Genomic DNA, 27,803 nt, shown 5'->3' with positions numbered 1-27,803 from the left:
CACAGAGCAACTAGGAATAAAGCCTTTCTCTAGCCTGCCAGCTTGAATCCAAGTTTAACATCTTTTCTTTATGATCAACTTCATTTTCAAGATTATATATTTTGTCCTCAATGCCTGAAAAATCTATCTTCAAAGTGGTCTAATCTATTGGTGATGCTTTCCATTGAAATTTTAATTTGGTTTGCTCAGTCTTTCATTTTCAGAATTTCTGTTTGGTTGTTTTTCAGAATCTCCATCTCTTTATTGAAATGATATTTTACTTCCCACATTTTCTAATTTCCAGAGTATCTTTTTCATAATCATTTTTTCCAAAGCCTAAACGTGATTGCTACTCACTGGCTTAAGACTTCCCAAAGACTTTGTCATTATTTAGAATAAATGAGAAAATATTCAATATGGCCTATGTTATTCTATTTGTTCTCTCATCTAACTTTCAACCACATCTCCTACTTCTAACCAGAATTATTCATTCTTCAAACATACCAAACTCATACAACCTCAGAGATTTTATGCATTCTCTTCCTTACACTTAGAATATTATTTTGCTATTTCCTTTTCATTTGCCACCTCCTTTTGTGACTACTCTCTCTTCCATACCAACCATTCCTTATTTGCATATCCTGCTTTTTTATGTTACACTTTATTATGTAGTTAAAATATGATTTATTTATGTGTTTAAATTTTAACAAGGGTTTATCTCCACCTTGCAAGAATATAAACTAAATGTGGTCATCTCTTTATCAGGAAAGGGTTTTCTGAATTTAATTCACTGTTATGTTCTACTGTTTTCTCCATATACTGGAATACCATCAATAATCAATACTTTTTTCGTTTTCTTTATGCTTTAGTTCCAAAACATTATATTCAGCAGCACTTCCTTCTCAATCATATTAAGAAGCCAATTTTTAGTTTTTTATTGAAGACATTGGTTAGAATATCTTCTCAATTATTTAGAAGTTATAATATTATTTATAGTGTCATAATGGCCTGTAAGAAATCTTGGAAATTTCCAACAGACCTGCCCAGAGATGGATGTTATTATGAAGGGTAATTAGTCCCATAAATGGCAGATATTCACATACAAGCTAAATAATCACATGATAAGTATAAAGAGTTCAAATTTAATATGGATAGCTTGATTAGAAGGCTTTGAAAATTTTCTTCTGTCTTAGAGATATTATGGCTCCTTACATATAAGAGACCAATCCTAATTAATGCAATCCACACTGGGTGATCAGTTGAATGTCTTTCATATTACAAATTGATGTATAGCGAAGGAAGATGGCGGCGAGGGGAGTGCATTGCCCCCGTGTGCTGCTTCACTGTGTGGGAGTATGACAAGTCAGGACGGCTAAAGGATATCTTGTTAGGACTTTCCAGCAATAGTGGGGTGATCCGGAACCTGGAGGAAGGATTTCCATCGCACGAGGATCGGCTATGGGGACTCAAACGCGAGAGGTTTGTCGCACGGAGGGTAACAATGCTTATTCAGCAAATCGCCCCGATGCTAGAGTCTGCAGCGCGTGCTGGGAAATGAGGAGATAGCGACGCACGGATACAGCGCTGCAGTTTCTGCCAGCCGTGCAAGCGCCGTACTCAGGGCTGAATTCTGGGTTCGAGACGGGGGAAGGAAGCGGTCCATCTCGGTTCTCCACACCGGTTAGACCACAGAGGAGGCCAGCAGCCACCATGTTGGAAAGCTGACGTCACCATACCTGTTTTCGACTGACCGCAGCTCATTCAGCCATAGAACAGGTAATTTCAGGCTGCAATTCGCCTGCGGCTTGCAGACAGATTGCTAGGATTCAGTGCCTGGGTGCTTCTTAGAACCTGATCTTATCGGAGCGAACACCGAGCGCGGGGCGGCCGAGTTCCGGCTCCCGGAACCATCCCGGAACCGCCCTGGCCCAGGGCTGCGGAGCCTGCGGAGGCTGCTTCTTGGACCCTGCTCCTATCAGAGCATACACCAAGCACTAAGCGGCCGAATTCCGGCTCCCGGAACTGAGCCCGCGGGGACTGCTTCTTGGAGCCTACACTTATAGGAGCTTACACCGAGCACGGAGCGGCCGAGTTCCGGCTCCCAGAACTTCCCTGGCCCGGGGCTAGGAGCCCACGGAAACTGCTTCTCGGTCCGGGTCCTGCTGAGGGCCGGTCAGGACTCACCCGTTGCTTTGGTTGCCTGGCAAGGGGAACGAAATGCTGCCATTCGCATAGGATACCAACATGGCAGAGATCTGATGTCATCAGAAAGCGGCGGAGGAGAGAACTTCATCAATACCAGCGGCAACATAAACAGTTGGTCTCCTGGTAGGGGGGATGAGGCACAGACACCCGAGTCTCCTCAATTTGTCGTCGAGCCAGAGGGGAGGAGACGGGCCGCCGCCAGCGCCCGGAGCAGGCCCAGCGGCTCGCCAGCGTGGTGACCGCAAGATCCCAATTGGAGAGGGGGCGGAGCGGAGCCGCCACCCGCACCTGCAAGGTGGGCAGACCCGCGACCCAGTGGTACATGGGCGTGGTAGGAGGGGCAGGGCAGAGCCGCCGTTCGCGCTTGCAAGGTAAACAGACCTGTGACAGCCTGGCGGGTCAGGCCCAGTGGCCTGCCAGTGTGGTACACACGTCACCCCAACTTGAGTAGGGGCAGAGCAGATCCTTCTCCCACGCCCGGATCAGGCCCTGCCGGTGTGGTGGTCACGTGACCCCAATTGGAGTGGGGGCAGAGCGGAACTGCCACCCGTGCCCACAGGGTGAGCAGACCTGTGACCAACCTGCAGATCAGGCCCAGGGGTCTGCAGGCGTGGTAGGAGGGGCAGGGCAGATCCGCCGCCCGCGCCTCCAAGGTAGGCAGACCTGCAACAGACCGGCGGACCAGGCCCAGGAGCCTGCCGGCGTGGTACACACACCGCCCTAATTGGAGTAGGGGCAGAGCAGAGTCGCCACCTGTGCCAGGAACAGGCCCAGTGTCCTGCAGGCGGGGTAGTCACGACACCCCAATTGGAGTAGGGGCAGAGCAGAGCCTCCACCTGTGCCCGAAAGGTGGGCAGATCTGCGACCGACCAGCGGGACAGGCCCAGTGGCCTGCCGGTACAACAGACACGTCACCCCATTTGGAGTAGGGGCAGAGTAGAGCCGCCGCCCACGCCTGCAGGGTAGGCAAACCTGCAACTGACCGGCGGATCAGGCCCGGTGGCCTGCCGGCGTGGTACACTTGTCACCCCAATTGGAGTAGGGGCAGAACAGAGCCGCTGCCAGCGCCCAGAACAGGCCCAGTGACCTGCCGGCGTGGTAGCCACGACACCCCAATTGGAATAAGGAGAGAGCAGAGCCGCCGCCCGCACCTGCAGGAAAGATATGCAAGCAGTATGAAAAGACAAGGAAAGAAAGGACCACAAGCAATGCAGGTCAACACAACTTTAGAAGAGGTAACAGCTGCAGCAGATGGAATGTCAGATAAAGAATTCAGGATATACATGCTTCAGATGATCTGGAGTATCAAGGAAGACATTAAACAGCAAAATCAGACAATTAAAGATCACTTCGACAATGAATTACGCAAACAAATCCAGGAAGCAAAGGATCAACTATACAGGGAGATAGAGGTTATAAAAAACAAGCAATCAGAAATCCTAGAAATGCAGGAAGCAATAAACCAACTTAAAAACTCAATGGAGAATACTACCAGCAGAGTAGAACACTTAGAAGATAGAACATCAGACAATGAAGACAAAGTATTTCAACTGGAAAAGAACATAGACAGCTCAGCAAGACTGTTAAGAAACCATGAGCAGAACATCCAAGAAATATGGGATAACATTAAGAGACCAAACTTAAGAGTCATTGGGATACAGGAAGGTACAGAGCTCCAAACCAAAGGAATGAGCAGTCTATTCAATGAAATAATACGAGAAAACTTCCCAGACTTGAAGAATGAGACAGAATCCCAAATCCTAGAAGCCTACAGGACGCCGAATGTGCAAAATCATAAGAGATCCACACCTAGACACATTATAATGAAGATGCCCAACATACAGAATAAGGAGAGAATTTTAAAAGCTACAAGAGAAAGGAAGCAGATTACATTTAGGGGTAACCAATTAGGATAACAGCTGATCTTTCAACACAGACTCTGAAAGCTAGAAGATCCTGGAATAACATATTTCAAACACTGAAAGAAAATGGGTTCCAACCAAGAATTGTGTATCCAGCGAAATTAAACTTCAGGATGGAAGATGAAATTAAAACCTTCCACGATAAACAAAAGTTTAAAGAATTCACAGCTAGAAAACCATCTATTCAAAACATCCTCGCCAAAGCACTACAGGAAGAGGAAATGGAAAATAACAATGAAAACCAACAGTGGGAGGTAGGACAGTAAAGGGGGGGAAAATAATCAAAGAGGAAAACAAACCATGTTTAGTAACAGAAATAAACAAATATGGCTGGAAGAACAACCCATATCTCAATAATAACCCTAAATGTTAATGGCTTAAACTCACCAATTAAGAGACACAGGCTAGTAGAATGGATCACAAAACAAGACCCAACAATATGCTGCCTACAGGAGACGCATTTGATAGGAAAAGACATACACAGGCTGAAGGTGAAAGGTTGGGACAAATCATATCACTCATATCGACTTCGGAAACAAGCAGGAGTGTCCATACTCATATCAAATAAAATAGATTTCAAGCCAAAGTTAATCAAAAGGGATAAAGAGGGACACTACATACTGCTTAAGGGAACCATACACCAACAAGACATAACAATCATAAATATTTATGCCCCCAACAATGGTGCAGCTATGTTCGTCAAACAAACTCTTCTCAAGTTCAAGAGTCTAATAGACCACCATACCATTATCATGGGAGACTTCAACACACCTCTCTCACCACTGGACAGATCTTCCAAACAAAAGTTGAATAAGGAAACTATAGAACTCAATAACACTATTAATAACCTAGACCTAATTGACATATATAGAGTATACCACCCAACATCAAGCAGTTACACTTTTTTCTCAGCAGCACATGGATCCTTCTCAAAAATAGATCATATATTATGTCACAGGGCAACTCTTAGACAATATAAAGGAGTAGAGATAATACCATCTTATCTGATCATAATGGAATGAAACTGAAAATCAACGATAAAAGAAGGAAGGAAAAAGCATATATCACTTGGAGAATGAACAATAGGTTACTGAATGATCAATGGGTTATAGAAGACATCAAGGAGGAAATTAAAAAATTCTTAGAGATAAATGAAAACACAGACACAACATATTGGAATCTATGGGACACATTGAAAGCAGTTCTAAGAGGAAAATTCATTGCTTGGAGTTCATTCCTTAAAAAAAGAAAAAACCAACAAATAAATGATCTCATACTTCATCTTAAAATCCTTGAAAAAGAAGAGCAAAACAACAGCAAAAGAAGTAGAAGGCAAGAAATAATTAAAATCAGAGCTGAAATTAATGAAATCCAAACAAAAGAAACAATTGAAAAAATTGACAAAACTAAAAGTTGGTTCTTTGAAAAAATAAACAAAATCGACAGACCCTTAGCGATGCTAGCGAAGAGAAGAGGAGAGAGAACTCAAATTACTAGCATACGGGATGAAAAAGGCAATATCACAACAGACACTTCAGAAATACAGAAGATAATCAAAAACTATTTTGAATCCTTATACTCCAATAAATTAGAAGATAGTGAAGGCATAGATAAATTTCTTAAGTCATATGATCTGCCCAGATTGAGTCAGGAGGATATAGAAAACCTAAACAGACCAATATCAATTGAGGAGATAGAAGAAACCATCAAAAGACTACCAACTAAGAAAAGCCCAGGTCCCGATGGGTACACAGCAGAATTTTACAAAACCTTTAAAGAAGAACTAATACCAATACTTTTCAAGCTACTTCAGGAAATAGAAAAGGAGGGAGAACTTCCAAATTCATTCTATGAGGCCAACATCACCCTGATTCCTAAACCAGACAAAGACACTTCAAAGAAAGAAAACTACAGACCAATATCTCTAATGAACCTAGATGCAAAAATCCTCAATAAAATTATGGCGAATCGGATACAAAAGCATATCAAAAAAATTGTACACCATGATCAAGTAGGATTCATCCCTGGGATGCAAGGCTGGTTCAATATACGGAAATCAATAAATGTTATTCACCACATCAATAGAGTTAAAAATAAAAACCATATGATCATCTCGATAGATGCGGAAAAAGCATTCGACAAAGTACAGCATCCCTTTATGTTCAAAACTCTAGAAAAACTAGGGATAACAGGAACATACCTCAATATTGTAAAAGCAATCTATGCTAAGCCTCAGGCTAGCATCATTCTGAATGGAGAAAAACTGAAGGCATTCCCTCTAAAATCTGGAACAAGACAGGGATGCCCTCTCTCTCCACTTCTGTTCAACATAGTTCTCGAAACACTGGCCAGAGCAATTAGACAGATGAAAGAAATTCAAGGCATCAAAATAGGAAAAGAAGAACTTAAATTATCACTATTTGCAGATGATATGATTCTATACCTAGCAGACCCAAAAGGCTCTACAAAGAAACTATTAGAGCTAATAAATGAATTCAGCAAAGTGGCAGGATATAAAATCAACATGCATAAATCAAAGGCATTCCTGTATATCAGCGACAAATCCTCTGAAATGGAAGTGAGGACAACCACTCCATTCAAAATATCTTCAAAAAAAATAAAATAGTTGGGAATCAACCTAACAAAAGAGGTGAAAGACTTATACAATGAAAACTACAGAACCCTCAAGAGAGAAATAGAAGAAGATCTTAGAAGATGGAAAAATATACCCTGTTCATGGATAGGCAGAACTAACATCATCAAAATGGCGATATTACCAAAAATTCTCTATAGGTTTAATGCAATGCCAATCAAAATCCCAACGGCATTTCTTGTAGAAATAGAGAAAGCAATCATGAAATTCATATGGAAAAATAAAAGACCCAGAATAGCAAAAACAATGCTAAGCGGGAAGTATGAATCAGGCGGTATAGCGATACCAGACTTCAAACTATACTACAGAGCAATAGTAACAAAAAAAGCATGGTACTGGTACCAAAACAGGCGGGTGGACCAATGGTACAGAATAGAGGACACAGAAACCAATCCACAAAACTACAACTATCTTATATTTGATAAAGGGGCTAAAAGCATGCAATGGAGGAAGGATAGCATCTTCAACAAATGGTGCTGGGAAAACTGGAAATCCATATGCAAGAAAATGAAACTGAATCCCTTTCTCTCGCCATGCACAAAAGTGAATTCAAAATGGATCAAGGAGCTTGATATCAAATCAGAGACACGCTGTCTGATAGAAGAAAAAGTTGGCTACGATCTACAGTCGGTGGGGTCGGGCTCCAAATTCCTCAATAGGACACCCATAGCACAAAAGTTAATAACTAGAATCAACAAATGGGACTTACTCAAACTAAAAAGTTTTTTTCTCAGCAAAAGAAACAATAAGAGAGGTAAATAGGGAGCCTACACCCTGGGAACAAATCTTTACTCCTCACACTTCAGATAGAGCCCTAATATCCAGAGTATACAAAGAACTCAAAAAATCAGACAATAAGAGAACAAACAACCCAATCAACAAATGGGCCAAGGACCTGAACAGACACTTCTCAGAGGAGGACATACAATCAATCAACAAGTACATGAAAAAATGCTCACCATCTCTAGCTGTCAGAGAAATGCAAATCAAAACCACCCTAAGATACCATCTCACTCCAGTAAGATTGGCAGCCATTATGAAGTCAAACAACAACAAGTGCTGGCGAGGATGTGGGGAAAAGGGTACACTTGTTCATTGCTGGTGGGACTGCAAATTGGTGCAGCCAATTTGGAAAGCAGTATGGAGATTTCTTGGAAAGCTGGGAATGGAGCCACCATTTGACCCAGCTATTCCCCTTCTTGGTCTATTCCCTAAAGACCTAAAAAGAGCATGCTACAGGGACACTGCTACATCGATGTTCATAGCAGCACAGTTCACAATAGCAAGACTGTGGAACCAACCTAGATGCCCTTCAATAGACGAATGGATAAAAAAAATGTGGCATTTATACACAATGGAGTATTACTCTGCATTAAAAAATGACAAAATCATAGAATTTACAGGGAAATGGATGGCATTAGAGCAGATTATGCTAAGTGAAGCTAGCCAATCCCTAAAAAACAAATGCCAAATGTATTCTTTGATATAAGGAGAGTAACTAAGATCAGAGTAGGGACGAAGAGCAGGAGAAGAAGATTAACATTTAACAGGGATGAGAGGTGGGAGGGAAAGGGAGAGAGAAGGGAAATTGCATGGTAATGGAAGGAGACCCTCAGGGTTATACAGTGGAGGGGGTAGAGAGAGAGGAGGGGAGGGGAGGGGAGAGGTGGGGAGGGGGGAGGGTGGAGGATGGGAAAGGCAGCGGAGCACAACAGACACTAGTATGGCAATATGTAAATCAATGGATGTGTAACTGATGTGATTCTGCAATCTGTGTATGGGGTGAAAGTGGGAGTTTATAACCCACTTGAATCAAAGTGTGGAATATGATATGTCAAGAAATTTGTAATGTTTTGAACAACCCACATTAAAAAATTAAAAATATAAAAAAAAAATTGATGTATATGTAAAACAACCCTTACTACATAAATTTTAACATGTTTAATTTTGTTTTCTTTTAACTTTTATCATAAATATAGGGATAAATTTTTTGAAAAATAATTTAAATTCTAAACTAGTTAGGCTAGATATTGGAAATATACTAAAGTTAGTATTCTTCTAGCATGTAACACAAGGGTAGCGTATAAATAAAAACCAATATGTACAAGTTATGGCTTATTTCACTATGGAATTTAAAATATTTCAACATAAATTTTTAATTAATACTTTATACCTAACTTTTTTATAGTTCATAAAATACTTAGAATAATATATTAAAGTTAAGAAAACATATTTTTATGTTTTTATTATCTTAAAGTAACTTACCCTGGTGCGTAATTGCATATAAAAAGTGCTGCATGTCTAATATTTTGAATTCTTCTACATGGAGTAACAGCACAACCAACTTTGTAAGAGTTATCCCAAACAATCTACAATGAAATTTTTAAAGAAAACATAATATAATTCTAAACATTAATATTTTATCTTCTAAACAATAATATATTCCATTAACACAGAATTGATAGCCAAGAAATTCAAGGACTATGAAGTATTTTAATTTAGACACAGTTAAAAGTTATTGTGAATGTAGGACAGCATTTCCAAAACTACATTAAGAGACACATTTTAACAGGTTCTACTAATAGTGTATTAGGAGAAGCAGTTTGACCACCCTGATCCAGAATATACTTCAGAGCCAAAGGAATCCATACATGATAAATTAATTTTCAACCCATTTGAATTTGAAAGTTCTAGGTCACTGGCAGAGAAAAAGGAGAGAAAACTTTATGCAAAAATGGAAATTGTGAATAAAAAGGAGAAAAAGAGAGACAATAAGATTACAAAAGGGAAACCAAAGAGATAAAAAGAGTAAAGAATAGTTGACTGAAATTAGCATTTCTCTCTCCTTTTGTTGAGGAAATTACATTATAAGATACAAAGTGTGGTGCCAGGTGTGGTGTTGCATGCTTCTCCTAATCCCAGTGGCTTGAAAGGCTGAGGCAGGAGGACCATGAGTTTAAAGACAGCCTTAGCTACTTGGGGAGGTCCTAAGAAACTCAGCAAGACAGTGTCTCTAAATAAAAAAAAAAAAAAAAAAAAAAAAGGGTTGGGGATGTGGCTCAATGGTTAAGTGCTCCTGGGTTCAATCCGAGTACCAAAAGAGGATACACAATGTGGACTTTTCATTCAGAAAAAATAAAGATTTTGAATTTGAGTAAAAAAGATGGGAATAATGAAAGATTCCAAAATTTCTCTGTACAACTCTAATATTTCTAACACCTGGAGTAAAGAAAAAGTACTCATTTTGTTTTGTTAACCTCTGCGAAAGAGGAACCATTTCCATTTTAATTTTTTATTTATCTCTAATCTTAGTGATATATATATATATATATATATATATATATATATATATATATATATATATATATATTTGTTGATGGACCTTTATTTCATTTATTTATTTATATGTGGTACTGAGGATTGAACCCAGTGCCTCACACAGGCTAGGAAAGTGCTCTATCACTAAGCCACAACCCCAGCCCATCTAATCTTAGTACTTTTAAAAGTTTGTTTCTTAGAGAAATTATTCATTAAAAGAACAGAATTATTCATTAAAAGAACAGAAAATAGGACCACGTGTGGTGGCACATTGTAATCCCAATGGCTCAGGAGGTTGAGACAGGAGGATCATAAGTTCAAAGCCAGACTTAGCAAAAAAAGAGGTGCTAAGCAACTCAGTGAGACCTTGTCTCTAAATAAAACACAAAATAGGGGATGTGGCTCAGTGGTTGAGTGCTCTGGAGTTAAATCCTCAGTACCAAAAAAAAAAAAAAAAAAAAAAAAAAACCAAACAAAAAAGCCCAGAAAATATACAGTAAGAATTGAAATGGAGTCAAGCAGGCCAAATTCAGGACAAAAGAATTTCTAGGAACTGGCATTAAGAAGCAGAAAATACTGAGTATAGTAGCAGGTCAGGGAGTAGATTTGATTAGTTTACTGAAGGTATTAAAGACATATTAATGGGTCTAACTTTGATATGAGTAAGACAATGGAGAACAACTATAACTTTCTAGAAGAAAAAGGAGCTAACAAAAAAGAGTTAATCAAGGGGCTGGGGTTTAGCTCAGTGGCAGAGAGCTTGCCTTGCATGCTTGAGGCACTGGGTTCGATCCCTGGAACCACATAAAAATAAAAACAAATAAAATAAAGGTATTGTGTCCATCTACAACTAAGAAGAAAAAATTGAAATAAAAAAAAAGTTCATCAAAAAAATTTTGGAGACTGATTCATTTGATGGAAAAGTAAAGATGAGATCAATGTGAATAAATTCCAAAGTTTTGAGCTTTATATAAATCATGACACCAGGAAATATTGACTGAAAAATAACCATGTTTTAAATAAACTTGGGAGTTCAATATCTTCTTGATTTCTGATACAAATATTTATTGAAGACCTAAATAATGTCATATTTTTATGTTCACAATATGGTGAATGAGAAACAAGTTCTCCACCCTCAGTGTATTATCAGACATATACTTAGATGATTATTAAACAATGTGGTATGTGAAATAATGAATAAATAAAAATTGGTTCAATATTCTTGAAGTATAAAGTATGAGGATGGATTTTTGGATATTAGTAAAATAATATTATTAATTTCCATTGAATACTACTATATTACTGCTTTAATCAGTCAGCTATAATATAATATATATACTGATATATGCAAAACATATCATCTTTTGTTTTTATTCTCAATGATTTGTAAATAGTTTTTATTTACTAGATTCTTACTTCCTTTTCCAGTGTGTACTATTTTAGAAAATTGCCTTTTATCTTTGGGTATCAAGGTTAGGTTTATTATATTTTTAAAAAATGTCCCTTTTTTGTGGTATTGGGGATGAAACACCAGGCTTCATGCATGTTGGGAAAGCATTCTAACACTGAGCTACACCCTGGCGCTCAAAGAATATTTTGATTGTATGATTTACATATGTATGGGACTATGGACATTTGAAGATAGGACTGAATAGAATTTGAATTTTATTAGAAGTAATAATTGTACCATTTGTGTTTACTTATAAATTTAAAACATAAAACTAGTTAGTAAAGCAATTAAGAAGTCTACTGAATTAATAGCAATATAAAAATTAGATACCTGCATATAATTAGAACAGTTTTTAGAGCAAGTTCCATTTTCAAAATTAAAATATTTCTTCTCTGCATACCAACTTTTGATAGCAACAGTTGCAGTAAATTCATTCTCAGGGCCAACCCACATATTTTCACCAATACCATTAAATGTAGGATGGGCCATATGTATTTCTTCTAAATGAATATTAGGCTTAAACACACACTTTTTCCCCCAGGCTCTAGCAGTTCGTGATAAAGCTACATCCCAAGTCTGTAAGGAGAAAACAAAACAAAACAAAACAACAACAACAACAAACACACACACAAAAAAAAAAAAAAAGCAGAGAAAACAGAACAATAATAAATAGGGATTTTTGTGCTCTTGATTATTTTCCAGGAATTCTCTAGTTTAAGAATTCTAATTTTGTACTTAGGAGTTTTGTTTGTGTAATTTCTATGAGGAAATATTTTTTTATAATTGTAAATGAAATGATTATATCCTTGGACAAAGGACCATTCATATATTTGTAACTGAAGTAGTGCAAATTATAACATTCTTAAGTATAGTCTGTTTAGAACATATATTTTAATCCCATGTTTTTTGTACTTAGTAACAAAACAATTTTAAATAGAATTCATCTAATAACTATTTATTGGGCCTTCATTATATACCAAATATTGTGCTATCAGCATTAAAATGAGAAGTCAGCATAAATTTTGTATTCAAGTTGCTTATTGTTAGGATAACACACACATATGTGTATATAGATAAAATGTTTAAACACATACATAAAAATCTTTAATGCATGTGTTAACTTTATAAAAAAGATACATAAACACTTTTATGCAAGTCCAGAAATGTCACAAGATACCACATGATGTTGCTCCCTTACCATTTGTAAATATACAGAGATGTATGCTTTTATCATTTAACAAATAACTAGGTTTGTTCTTTACTTAACAACAATAAAAACATACTATGAAAATCAACAGAATAATCATTACACCAAAATACTAAGTATGTATGTTACAGTAAACATTTCTGAAAAACATTAAGATAGCTTTAGGTTTCTTAGTTAATTTCACAGATTGTACATAAATTCATTAGAGAAAATAAACAAATCAGCCCTTTAGAATATTTCTTTACTATTTCCCTCCACAAAGGTAACCACTGTTCAAAAGACTACCTATTCACACATTTCTCTCTGTATGTACACACATATACACTTGCATTCAAATATGTGTTTGGTTGTTTTAAATGGGCATTTTGTTATTGGTTTTTCTTTGTACTATTGTGATTACAAATTATGGTTGTTTCCCAAAGGCCATATGCTAAATACTTGGTCCCCATCTGATGGCATTATTGAGAGGTAGTGGAAACCTGAGGAGGTGGGACCTACTTCAAGGAATTAGGTCACTGTGATGTGTCTTTGAAGAGTATATTTTGTCCCCGGTTCCTGGATATCTTTCTGTTTTCTGGTTGCCATGAGGTAAACAGCTTTACTCTACCACATCCTCTGTGCCTTGTGTTCTGCCTGACCACAGGTCTATAGCAACAGAATCCGTTGAACATGGACTGATACCTCTGAAATTAAGAGCCCAAATAAACCTTTCCTCTGTTTTTTTTTCCCCTCTGGTATTTTGTCACAGTATTAGAAGCTGACTAACTCAAAAAACTGATGAAAAGTGTAATTGTTACCAAAAGCTCAGTCCTTGTTCCTGATGCCAATTCAATAACAAGAACATGGTTTCAAGAAAAAGGAAAAAGAAGGTTATTACTTTGCTAGCAAAGGAGAAGCACTGAGAGTTCTGTCTCAGAAGCTATGAGACAGAACTCCATCAAGGGGAGCCGGTGGCTTTTAGAAAAGGTGATGCAAAGGCTATATTGCACATGTTCTGTCTGGAGTTGTAATTCACTTGTTAATTTGGGAGACAGTCATTTCTGAGGTCTTCTGAATTACTTCATTCCTGTAGTGGGTTTGTGGCTAATGGATAGATAACTCTGCTTAGAATGGGGAAGAAAGCAATCCTGTTTCCCAAGAATGGGGAGCAGGAAAGATTAGGGAGAAACAGGGAGAGAGGAAGAGAAATAAATAGTTCTTTTTAAAAAAATAATTCACAGTTGCAGAGCATCAATGGCTATATTCAAAGCATAAAGTGGACCACGGTTATAGGATCACTGATATGACTATACCTGACCATGTGTGGTCATAAGCCTTTAGAACTGTTTCTGGGAGAAGTTTGGAAATGTTTTGAGAGACAGCCCACGGAAAGCTTTGATTGCTGTAAGCAGAGCTCTATGGGCAGTTCTGATTACACCTCAAAGACCAGAATGCTGATAGGAATGCAGACAGTAAAGACTATGCCCATGAGGTTTCAGACGAGACTAAGGACTCTTTTGGGAATTGGACTAGAGGCCACATTCGATTCTGGCAAAGAATTTGTCAACATTTCTCCAGATTCTGAGACTATGTGAAATTGACTATAAAGATGAAAGATAATTAATTTGGCAGAGGAAATTTCCAGCATAGCATTCAGGCTCTGGTATGAGTATTGCTGACTAATTTATATAGATTAGTAACAAGAATCAGCAGTAAAAACCAGGGCAAAAGATGTGAAAACACTGTACAAAATTGGGGCCAAAGAAGATGTGGTTGCTGAAGAGATTAGTGCTAATTAAAGGAAACCAAATACTTTTATACAGGGACAATAGAAAAAGGCCTGGAGGTTATCTGTGAAATTGGTCAGTCTCCCTCACAGGCTCAAGCGATCAAAGCTATAACTTGTTTGAAATGCTTTGAGAAGAGAGCACCAGGGCAACTGGCTTAGAAATCATTTTACCATGCTCATCTATGCAGGCACTCAGCTATGCAGGCTGCTGCAGCCATGGTTCAAGTAGAGCCAGATACTGCTTGAGTTAGCTGTAGACTTTGGCACATCCATATGATGCTGGTTTTGTAGGTATCCAGTGTGAAAGAGTTGTAGGGTCACAGAGAATTCCAATTAGATTTTAAAAGAAGGCCTGGGAGGCTGGGCAGTGTGTGGCAGGATTAGAATCCCTATGGGTAGTGTCTGAGAGTGTGATACATGAAGTTGTAAGAGCAAAGTCAAAGCTATAATGGAGAACCCTGGAAGCTGGAGATGGAGCTTGTACCATACCAACATATGTCCCGGAGGCTGAACATGGAATTGCAGGGTTTAATATTTGCCTGGTGGGATTTCAGTCTTGCTTTGCTCCAATACCTCCTTGGAATTTTTCCTATTCCTCCCTTTTGGAATGGGAACTTGTATTCTGTCCACCATATTACATTGAAAGTATGTAATTTTCTTTTTTCTTTTACAGGGGCTCACAGCTAAGAGATTTTCTAGAATCAGGAAATCTAGGATTTGGTCTTTAGAGTCATGTTGGAACTACTGAATTTTTGGAGATGGACTGAAGGCAATTTGCATTATGAGATGGACATGAAACCTTGAGGTCCAGGGTTGGAATGACAGGGCTTGAATCTAAAATGTCTACCAGAGACTATGTGCGAAAGGCTTGGTCCCTCAGCTGATGGTGGTATTGGGAGGTGGTGAAAACTTTAAAAGGTGAGGCCTAGTTTGAGGAATGAGGGTGTGCCCCTGAAATATATATTTTGTCCCTGGGCCCTAGCAGTCTCTCTGATTCCCAACCACCATGAGGAAAACAACTCTGCACTGCTGTGTGCTCCCTACCACCATACTCTGCCTCACCCATAGCAATGGGACCAAATAACTAGAGACTAAATCCTCTAAAATTGTGAGCCAAAATAAATATTTTTTTCCTTTAAGTTGTTTTTCTCAGCTTTTTAGTCACAATAATGAAAAGCTAACACATCATTCCGTATACAATACTATTGGTTTACAACTAATACTTATCATAGAGAAATTGTTCCACATTAATATGACCAGATCTGCTTAATTTGTACAAACTCTGCATAGCATTCTATAGTATATATACCCTACAATTAATTCCATATTAATAGCTTCTTAGATTATTTCCCTTTGCAAACAATTCATCTTACCTATCCTTCTTCTGCCTTACTTTGAACATAGTTTACAACCTCACCATGTGCCAATCACTATTTTAAGTTTTCTTTAATGTAACATCTCATTTAATTTTTATAATAACCCTATAAGTAATGAATGTATTACTATAAGTAGTAATATGCATTATTATTACTATAGGCATGTATACACTTAACCATGGAGATACATTCTGAAGAATACATCAGGCAGTTTCATTTTTGTATGAATATCATAAAACATATTTACATAAAACTAGATGGTATAGCCTACTATACATTTAGACTATGTGGTATATACCATCATACATGCAACCTGTATTTCTGTTTCAGAGAGGAAGTAACTAAAATAGAAAGAAATTAAGTAGATCACTTAATGACTCATAGTAATCTATATAAAGATTGTAGTTAAGCCCAGGAAACATAATTTTCAACTCCATGTTTGTAAGCATTTCAGTTAACTGCTTCCCATGATTATGTATAAATAAATTATGATAGTTTCAAATTCCTTTATTCAACCATGAATCAAATTGTAGTTGGAGATAAAGGCTAAAGTTTCAAAAAGTGGCTGATGAGTAATTAATGAGAAATGTGAGAAAGTAAAGAATTTTATTAGCCTCTAGCCTTTATGTAGAAAAATTGAATCCATATTCTAATTCATGCTTCATTGGAGGCAACATGAAAATTTTAATTTTTTCAATGTTTCCCTAGAATATGTCTAGGTATAAATCTTTTCTCACTAATTTGTCTTAGCATTTAGTGTTTCCATTAAAAAATATTTTTTGTTTCTTTAAAAAATAATATAAAGGGGGCTGGGGATGTGGCTCAAGTGGTAGCGCGCTCGCCTGGCATGCATGCGGCCCAGGTTCGATCCTCAGCAACACATACAAACAAAGATGTTATGTCTGTCGAAAAACTAAAAAATAAATATTAAAATTAAAAAATAATAATAATATAAAAAGTATAATCATAACTATTATATATGGATTGATGATTTCATTTAACTGATTAATTGGTAAGAGATCTTCTAGGAAGTTATAACTTTTTCAAGGAAAATACAAAGAATTCTCAATTTTATGTGCAGGAAATCAATTCACAAGTAAGTGTAAAAACTGGGCCTTATCCATAGGCTAATAATCAGTTGCAGTTCACCAGACACAGCAATTTAGCATTTCTATTGCATATCACCAGTATTGTATGGATTTCACAATTGTAAATAGCCTAGCTCAAAGACAATTATGAAAAATATAACTGGTGTCAATAAAATAAACAGGGCACCCAATGTTCAGGTTTTCACAATTTTTCCTAATATCTCTTTTATCTGAAAATCCATATCTTTCTTCATCTCTGGGAAATTTGCCTCTATTTTTTCTTAATTTCTCCCCTTTATTCTGTTTTCATTTCCACAATATCTATTAGATTTGGGAATGTTGCATTCTATTTTCTCCATCTTTTTAATATTCCCTTTGTGCCTTTGCACATTCATTTATTTATTCATATACTGAATAAACAGAAATATTTCTACAGATAAATTGATGAATATAAGGTCAGACCTGAAAAATTGAACCAATTGAAGAAAAAATTACCCATGATACTTGCTAACACAGTAAGATTTTATAAGAAAGAGGGATGAGGCTCAACTTCAAATACAAGGATAAGTGGAAATTTTGGGCACTGGAGCAAATAAGGGGGTCAGAGAATGGAAATTTACTAAAAGGATAAATCAAAGTGATTCTTGCTCAATTGACCTAACAGGACTCTTGCAGAGGGAAGGCCAGGGTGATCACAGACCAAGAAAGAAGGATGAAGAATTTGATCAGATATTGAATAGTCAAATACCAAAGGTAAGGGATTCTCCCTAAACTGGGCTAGGTGGGATTGTTGTTAAAACTAGATAATAGAGGCCTCAGGACAGGGACAAAGGCTGAAGCCTACTTAAAGAAGGCTCAGAGAAGTCTTACTAAAGTTTGCTCAAGAAGAAAATCTCTGTCAGTTCTCCTTGTGGTCAAGAAAAGACCTTTTAACTATAAATCCATTTTTCAATTAGTTGTCTTTTATTCATTAAGAACCAGCTGAGTGAGAGGATAAGATGGCAGATTAGCCGGAAATGGCTTTTCTCACAGCTCCGGAACATGGGACTCAAACCACCAGAAAACTTCTCTGTGAGGTGAGTCTAAAAAAAGCACTCCACTGATACTCAGTATTGAACAGGGAGCCTTGAAGACTGGGAAATTTGGAGTACATCAGATAAGGATAAGGAACAGAATTGGGGCTAAGCTCCTGGCAGGAATGGGGGAAATTAATACACAAGATCGGAAAAGACTAAACAGTGCTGGGAAAGTCTTGGCATGGAAAATCCCAGGATCGGAGGGGCAGCCTGCCCTGGGCTGACCCAGAGGCTATTCAGCTCATCAACTTAGACTGGGAACTTAGATCTGTGCGTTTGGATCTGAGTCCAACAAAGAAATCTAGCAGATACCAACTACAAGATCTAAACTGAGCCTAGAAAATCAGGAGAATCTCTGGCACAAAGAATTTGTGGCATGGAGACCATTTTGCCTGGGGATAATACAGGACAGAGAGGGTGGAGAAAGCTCACCCTTCCCCAATCTCTTGAACTTGGCAGTACCCAGGACCAGTGGCAGGTGGCAGACAGAGGATCTGAACTGGTGGAGTGGATTAAACTCAGAGCTCAGAGGCAGTCCTTGAGAAGCCAAAAAGGGCAGTATTCCCTAACAACAGAACCAGCAAAGGACTGACTGCCCTTTCCAATGAGTGGAACCCTGGGGAGAGGAGTAGGGTACACTCCTAGAAGTACATTGATTCATTTACAGCCAATAACTCTCCACACAATATAACACTTGGACCAATACCACATAATATAACACTTGGACCAATACTAGACCTAATCCCTTCCCCGGGAGCTTTGTTTCCAGAAAGTCAGCAAATAGAACCCAACGGTAACTGTACCCTGGAGGTGAAGTTGAAAGCATCTTCTACAGGTCCCCACACCATCCTGCTGAGAAAGGAAGCTGAAAAAGGGAAAAACGTTTTGGCACAGACAGCAAGCATACACTCTCATTGACTATTTTGCTGTTTTTTTGTTTGTTTGTTTGATTGTTTGAATTTGTACTGATTGATACATGATGGACATTTATACATTTGTACATATACATGTTTGTTTCTGCTTCCTCATTTCTAGCATATCTTGAAGGTAGTCATTTTTCCTTACTCTGTTTTTTGAGGGTTGGGGTTTTATATTAGTATATTTTGGATTCATTTTTGTGTTGTCTATTTCACAACTCTGTTTCCCTTTATTTCTATTTCTCTCTTTTCTCTTGCTAACAACCAAACTCTACTGCTCTTTCACTCTTCCTTTAATTCTTTTACTTCTATTTTTCTTCTCCCCCCTCATAAAAAAACATAGCTTATGTCGCCTTTGTATTTGCCCTATTCACCTGTTGAATCTACAAACCCTTTTCTACCCCTCATCTTTTCTTCTTTCCTCTTAAAGAACTCTAACTCCTAACACTAATTGGTTTTAAAAAGGCTAGACCCCATAACTAATGCTATAGAAACAATAAATACAATAGTAGTCATAGAAAACACCTATTGTTTGATTTTATGCCAGATATAATTCATGATTACTTACTGCTTTTATTATAAATTGCTGAGCCTACCATAGCTCTCTCTGGTGTCAATTAACTTTGTAAGTGTTAAATAGGAATTTAGTACTTAATTTGATGTAATCTACTGTATTCATAGTTGGGTGCAATTATTTGGCTCCCCCTTAATCGTGAGGCACAGGAAACTGACAGGATCACCAAAAGCACATAGAAAACAAGCCCTGCTGCTTCAGATCCATTTGGATAGATGGGTAGACACACACACACACACACAAATATATATATATATATATATATATATATGAAAAAGCAGGAAAAAAACCAACCCAAACAAACCAGAATGACTCAATAGCAGACTCCACTGACACCACAGTGAAGGAAATATCAGAGTAGAAATTTACAAAGCTTATAGCTAAACTAATCTATGAGATAAAATATACTGTAAGGAGTGAAATCAGAGACAAGATACAAGAATTGAAAGATCACTTCAATAAGGAAATAGAAATTCTGAAGAAAAATCAAAAGGAAATTCTCAAAATGAAGGAATCAATAAACCAAACTAAAAATTCAATGGAAAGCATCACCAATAGAATAGACCATTTAGAATACATAGTTTAAAGCAACGAAGACAAAGTACATAATCTTTAAAATAAAGTTAATCATGGAAAAAGGGTTAAGAGACCATGAATAGGATTTTCAAAAACTATGGGATATTATTAAAAGACCAAACCTAAGATTCAGAGGGGTAGTTGAAGGCTCAGAGCTACAAACCAAAGGAATGCACAATCTTTTCAATAAAGTAGTAACAGAAAATTTCCCAAATCTTAAGAAGGAAATGGAAAATCAAATATAGCAAACATACAGGACTCTAAATATACAAAATTACAACAGAGGCACTCCTAAGTAAATTATTATGAAAATGCCAAACAAACAAAATAAGAATAGAAATTTAAAAGCTAATAGAGGAAAAACAACTGGTCACATTTAGAGACAACCCAATCTGAATCTCAGCTGATTTTTCAACTCAGATCCTAAAAGCTAGGGAATCTTGGGATAATATATACCAAGCTCTGAAAGAAAATGGATGCCAACCAAGAATACTATATGCAGAAAAATTAAGCTTCATATTTTAATATGAGGTAAAAACCTTCCATGATAAACAAAAGTTAAAAGAATCCACAACTAGAAAGCCAGAACTATAAAACATACTCAGTAAAATATTACATGAAGGCGAAATGAAGAATACACATAAAAAATAGGAGAGGGTGAAACTAAACTAGAATAATAGTGTATCAAAGGAGAATATAACTCAACTAAAAAACTAAAAATAAATAAAAATGACAGGAAATAAAATCATCTTAATAGTAACACTCAATGTTAATCGACTCAACTTATAGATCAAAGAACACAGATTCTTTGATTGGATTAAAAAAAGACCCAGCAATATGCTATCTCCAAGAGACTCACCTCATAGGCAAAGATATCCATAGACTGAAGGTAAAAGGAGAGGGGGAAAAACAACAACAACAACTATCATTCACATGGATCTCATAAACAAGCATAGGTTTCTATTCTCATATTTGAAAAAGTGGACTTCAAACCAAAGTTAATCAGAAGAGATATAGAAGGCCATTTCATACCTCTTAAGGGATTCATAAAACAGAAAGAAATAATAGTCATAAATATCTATGCCTCAAACAATGGAGCAACTATGTACATCAAACAAACCTTTCTCAATATCAAGATTCAAACACACCACAACACAATAATTCTGAGTGACTTTAACATAACTCTCTCTTATGTTAAAGATATAATATTCAAACAAAAACAAAATAAAGAAGCTACAGAACTAAAATTACAATTAGTAACTTAGACTTAACAGACATATATAGAATATTTCATCCATCAGTGACTGAATTCATTTTCTTATAAGCTGCACATTGAACATTTTCCAAAATGGATAATATTTTAGGACACAAAGCAACTGTTATCAAATAGAAAAAGAGATAATACCTTGCATTCTATCAGATCATAATGTAATGAAATTAGAAATCAATGACAAGAGAAAAATAAAAATTACTCTAATACCTGGAGACTAAATAATTCACTACTGAATGATGAATGTATAACAGAAGAAAACAAAAATGAAGTAAAAATTATACTTAGAGGTAATGAGAATAATGACATAACATATCAAAATCTCTGGGACACTATAAAGGCAGTTCTAAGAGGAAAGTTCATAGCATTCAGCTCATACATTAAGAGAATGAAAAGATACCAAATAAATAATCTAACATTACATATTAAAGCCCTAGAAAAAGAAAACAAACCAACACCAAACCAAATCAGCAGAAGACAGGAAAATCAGAGCTGAAATCAATGAAATAAAGATTTTAAAAAAGACAATTCAAAAAATAAATGAATCAAAAAGTTGGTTCTTTGAAAAAAATAAACAAAATTGACAAATCCTTAGCCAAGCTAACCAAGAGAAAGAGAGAAAAAACGCAGATTATTAAAATCCAATGAATTACTAAAATCCATTTTCAGCCCATGAAAACCTTGAAGAAATTGATAAATTTCTAGAGACATATAACCTACCCAAATTGAACAAGGAAGATATAGAAAATTTAAACAGGTTAATTTTATGAGGTTGAAGAAGTCATCAAGCCTGCCAACAAGGTGGATTCTCAGAAAATTTCTACTAAATCTTTAAAGAATAAATAATTCCAATACTCCTCAAATTATTCCATGAACTAGAACAAACTTCCAAAGCCAATTATACAAAGCCAATATCACCCTGAAATCCAAAACCAGACAAAGACACATCAAGCAAAGAAAACTCCAGACCAATATCCTTGATGAACATAGATGCAAAAATTCTCCATAAAATACTAGCAAATTGCATACAAAAACACACTAAAATGATAGTGCACCATGATCAAGTGGGTTTCATCCCAAAGATGCAAGATAGGTTCAACATAAAGAAATCAATAAATGTATTTCACCACATCAATAGATTTAAAAGACAAGAATCACATGATAATCTCAACAGATGCAGAAAAAGCATTTGACAAAATTCAGCATCCATTCGTGATCCAAACACTAAAAAAAAAAAGAAATAAAAAGACTATATTTCAACATTGTAAAAACTACATATGATAAACCAAATGCCAACTCATTCTAAATGGAGAAAAACTGAAAGCATTCCCTGTAAATACTGGAACAAAACAGGAATGCCCATCTCCACCAGTTCTATTCAACATAGTGCTAGAATCTTCAGCCAGATCAAGTAAGCAAAAGAATGAAATAAAAGAAATACTAATAAGAAAAAGGAGCTCAAACAAGACCTGTCTGCCCACAACAGGATCCTATATATAGAAGACCACCCCCCCCAAAAAACTCCACCAAAAAAAAAAAAAACTTTTAGAATTCATAAATGAATTCAGCAAAGCAGCAGGATATAAAATTAAACTTTATTAATCAATTGTGTTCCTACACACCAATGATGAATCAGCTGAAAGAAAAATTAGGAAAACCATCCCATTCACAGTAGCTTCAAAGAAAAACAAAACACTTGAGAATCAATTTAAGAAAAAAGGTGAAAGACCTCTACAATAAAAAATACAGAACACTAAAGAAAGAAATTGAGGAAGACCTTAGAAGATGAAAAGACCTCCCATGTTCTTGGATAGGCAGAATTAATATTGTCAAAATGGGTATACTACCACAAGTGCTATGCAGATTCAATGCAATTCCCAACAAAATTCAAATGATGTTCTTCGTGGAAATAGAAAATTGCTCCTGATATTTGGAAAACTAAGAGGCCCAAAACAGCCAAAGCGATCCTTAATGGAAAAAAAAAAAGAAGAAGAAGAAGAAGCAGCAGCAGGAGGAGGCATCACAATATTTCATAAATATTTAGTATTTAGTATAATACCAAAATTATACTATAAATCTATAATAACAAAAAAGCATTGTATGGGCACCAAAACAGACATGGAGACAAATGTAGCAGTATATAAAACACAGAAATAAACCCACAAAAATACAGTTACCTCATACCAGACAAAAGTGTCAATACATATATTGGAGAAAAGATAGCCTCTTCAACAAATGGCACTGGGAAAACTGGAAATGTAAACCCTCAAATAACTAAAATCAGAAGTGAAAGAGAGGACAATACTACTGATCTTAATAAATAAAAAGTATTATAAGACCACTAGTGCTATTAACATATGTAGGTCAATTAAATGAATGACCTAGATGAAGTTGACAGATTCTTAGAAACATACATCAAGACTAAATCATGAAGAAGTACAAAATCTAACGAATTCACAATTTGTAAAGAGATTAAATCTGTAATTCAAATCTGCCAATAAAGGAAGTCCTTCAGCTAGATGGCTTCATTGGTGAATTCTACCAAAGACTTAAACATGACTTAACACCAACAGAGGAAGCACTTCTTAATTCTATGAGTACAGCATTATCCTGATACCAAAGTCAAAGATACTAAAACAAAATAAAACTAAAGATGAATATCTTTTAAGAACATTAATGTAAAAGTCCCCAATAAAACTTTAAAAATGAGTTCAACAGCATATCATTTGTCCATATGTGTGTGTGTGTGTGTGTGTGTGTGTATGTATAGTGATTTGTTTCTGGATCCTATATTCTATTCCATTAGTCTGGGAGATTCTGTGTAAATAGACCTTTCTTCAAAGAAGAAAAACAAGTAGCCAAAAGCACATGAAAAGATGCTCAAAGTCATTAATCATGAAATCACAATGAGCTATCATTTCATACCCATTAGACATTTATTATACAAAAAACACCTGAAAATAACAAGATTTGACAAAGATATGAAGAAACTAGGATCCTTGTGCATTCCCAGTAGGAACAAAAGTTGGGCAGCCACTATGGAAAACAAAATGCTAGTTCTTTGAAAAAAGAAAAAAACAACAACATGAGATTACCAAATGATACAGCAATTCTAGTCTGAGTGTATACCTAGAAGAGAAGCAGGGACTAGAGCAAATATTTGTCTGTTAACATTCAAAGTAACATTAAGCAAAATAGCCAAAGGGTGGAAGCAACCCAAGAGTCCCTTTGGCATCAACAGCATGGACATAGAAGAGCAATATAAAGAATTTAAGTGTTATAAAAAATTTTAATATTGGGAAGGAGGTTAATAACATAGGTGGATTCTTGGGGGAAAAGAGACCCTTAATAGATGAAGACTGGATCTATGAGCATGACCAGTCATGCTTGTTTCTTTAGTTGTATGGACAAAACCTCCAGCATACACTTGTAACAGATCAAGTAGAACACAAACAATTTAAATGTAACCAGGTTCAAAATGAAAATAGTGTGCCCCAAAGTGATTTATGATTAGACTCCTTAACCCTCCTCCCAAAAAATAATGAACCCCAAATATCAAATGTCTGTCATGGCATTTGTTTTCAAAGGAGGTTTCCTGAGAACCTGCACATTTCTTCCCAGGAAAATCATATACATAATCAGAGAACTCAACCCTGCAGTTGTCACTTGTCTTTTCTCTAAAAGGTAAGGGGCACCTACACCCTGCCTTTGGGGTGTGTATACCTTTGATGCCCTTAAATAAATCTTTGTGCCTTGATTTGGAGGCATCCTGAAATTCTTTCCAGCAATAAAAGTCAAGAATCCAATCAGGGTGATTTGGGGTTTCATTTTCCTCTTTGGAGAGCCTACTTCTGACCCATGTCGGATGACAGTGATCTGATTAACTTTGGAATTTGTAAAATGGGGTATATATTTTAAAATGCTAAGAATAACTAGTAAGAGAATAAAAAATAAAACATCTGATCTCCTAATATATTACAGAAAACTTCTAAATAGAACATACTATTATGATAGAATACAGTATTTATACTAATTATTTATTTCCTAGAAATAGTTGGGAAACATACACCAACTTTTAGAAGAAACAGGAAAAAATTTAGGGTGGGGTCTTAAGCTATAACCAAAATACTATTTCTGTAAAAATGTTCATATGTTAAATTATGGATTGTGAGTTCCAGGTTTATTATTCTTTAAACTACTTTTTTATATTTGAAATATCTAATTTAATTTTTAGAGATATAAAAACCTATGAAAAGTCGAATTAAAAAGTATTGTGAATTTATTAATTTTCAGGAGGAAGGATAATTCCAATTTTAGAAGGAACAGAAGTGATCCCAAATGGATAGAAAATATGTAGTTAAAATTCTAAAATATCTCCAAAGTCTATGATTGAATTAAAAAGATAAAAATCTGACTTGGACAAAACTATCTTCAGCAAATGGAACTACCTATAATTTGATGAGAAAATGCTGGCAAAATAAAAGTTAAAGAAAATAAACAAGAAAAAACTAAAATATGTCTAATCCATATCGTACTTTAAAAATTAACATTAAAACTAAGTATCATTTTCTGATTAATTCAGCAAATGATTGAAAATGCCAGTGACCATATGGAAAACAACACTTCTATATAGCTGGTATTTGCTTATAGGCTGTTTGCCACAGCCTTTAAAAGAGCAATTGCTATGTAACAAATGTTTAAAAATCAAATGCTTTTATTTATCCCATTTCTATTTTTTTTTTTTTTTTTTTGGCCAGGAACTATTCCTGAACGAAGAAAATATGTATATGGAGGTAGTACCTGTAATATAATTTATACTGTAAATTATAAACTCCTGATTGCCTAGTAAGAGGACAGTCTTTTACTTGTTGGATTTTGTGGTCATTTTTTAATGACCATTATGAAATTCTCCTAGCAAGGAGAGAATAGTTGATGAGGTATTAAATGAAAATAGAAAAAAAAAAAAAGGTGGAAAGAGACGAAAGTGGGAGGGAGGTAGCAGGGCAGCTAAGGAATGCTGACTAGGGAGGAGACCTTGGGAGCAAAACGTGGAGAGTACACTCAGTATTGAAGACAAACACTACTTTTTAAAGTCGGAATTAATGTGAAAAACATCCACGATAAAAAAAAAAATCAAAATTTTAAATAAAAACAGACTAACCTTGCAATTGCACTGCCCTAAGAGTGCTTTACTTGCTTCTCTATAGTTCAGTTCCAAGGATCCTTGTCTTTGTTTAAAATTTTGATATTTTCTTGATTATAAGTCAATAAGTTTGATTGACTTTTTAATTAAAAAAAAAAAGAAAACTACTACATTAAAGTATCTTCTTGAAGTGGTGCCCTCTTAAAATATGCACCTCAGCTGAGTGCCACACTGGCCTTAGAGTCGGTCCTATGCAAAATCCTCTTAATAACCATGTCTTAGAGGGCCATTGATTTTACACATTATGTTTGAAACCTAAGGTGTAAGTGTGGTTCTCAGGAATCCAAAGCCTCATGGCAGTGGCCCAGACTTCCGGAGGCAGAGGAGTGCGTGGTGACCAGAGTGCCAGGAGGTTGGGAAACCGCCCAGGAGTCTCACCATGAAGCGCAGGTTAGACCCTCTGGGGTAAACGTTGCCCCGGAGGTCATTGTGGAGAGTCACATACTCATTGATGAAGTCTACGTCCTCTTCGTGCGGCAAAAAGTACGCATTCAAACCGGAACCCAACAGGAGAAGCCACAGCTCGAAGAGCCACAGCTTCAAAACGCCCCCTAGCGCCAGGGGGAAAGACTGATCGCACCACCCGGAGGCGAAGGGCCTTGTGGCCTCCATATTTCACCCGACACAGATAGGACAGTGCGCAGGCGCCAGCCCGCCCCTGTGACCTGCCAATCTACCGGGCTGCGCAAGCAAGTCTTATCTTCCAGAAAACAGGAGAGCAGAACCTGGCAAAGCATTAAGGAGGAAAAAGGAGGTGGGACAGGAAAGCCAGAGCCTTGCGACAGACAAAGCTTAAAATACATGTCTGCGAACTAATCGAAGGGATACTTGAGTGAAATGATTTGAGGCTGTTCACAAGGCAATGTAGCAAATTATTATCCTGAGTTGATTTCTGACTCAGAATGATGTGTCATCTTTCATTGACCAACTACCGGTTGATATGGTAAATGCCAGTTGCTGATAAGTAACATGTTCAAGGGACTTTGTAATTGTGCAAGGGGAAATGGCCATTCTTTCTATGATACTGATAAAAATTAATTCCTTTTCATCTTTAACTGTTGAATTGGGAGTTTGGTGTAGCGTGCTCTTTTTATTTATTTATTCTTATTATGGACAGAATATCCTCTTTAAGCCTGACTTCTTCCTTGAGATTTTTCTCTCTTCTTTATGGGAAATTACAAAACAAATAGAAGAATTGAAAGTTCAGGATTGAGGATGAGG

General features: G+C 36.5%; 1 protein-coding gene across 1 annotated transcript in view; it reads right to left on the bottom strand.

Moving 5' to 3' along the window:
* Glipr1l2 (GLIPR1 like 2) overlaps positions 1 to 27,194 on the bottom strand; it is a 58,289-nt gene extending 31,095 nt beyond the window's left edge. The window contains exons 1-3 of the mRNA XM_046430660.1: positions 26,961 to 27,194; positions 11,858 to 12,103; positions 9,025 to 9,128 (exon numbers count right to left, since the gene is read on the bottom strand). Of these exons, the coding sequence (XP_046286616.1) occupies positions 9,025 to 9,128; positions 11,858 to 12,103; positions 26,961 to 27,194 (584 nt within the window). The remainder of the gene's footprint in view (positions 1 to 9,024; positions 9,129 to 11,857; positions 12,104 to 26,960) is intronic.
* Between the last annotated feature and the right edge of the window lie 609 nt (positions 27,195 to 27,803).

This window comes from Marmota monax, unplaced genomic scaffold (assembly GCF_021218885.2).
Source record: "Marmota monax isolate L192 unplaced genomic scaffold, Marmota_monax_Labrador192_F-V1.1 WCK01_AAM20220418_F8-fsc00056, whole genome shotgun sequence".
Classification (NCBI taxonomy): Eukaryota; Metazoa; Chordata; class Mammalia; order Rodentia; family Sciuridae; genus Marmota; species Marmota monax.
The sequence above is the reverse complement of the archived record's forward strand: the minus strand, read 5'-3'. Positions and strand labels throughout refer to the sequence as shown.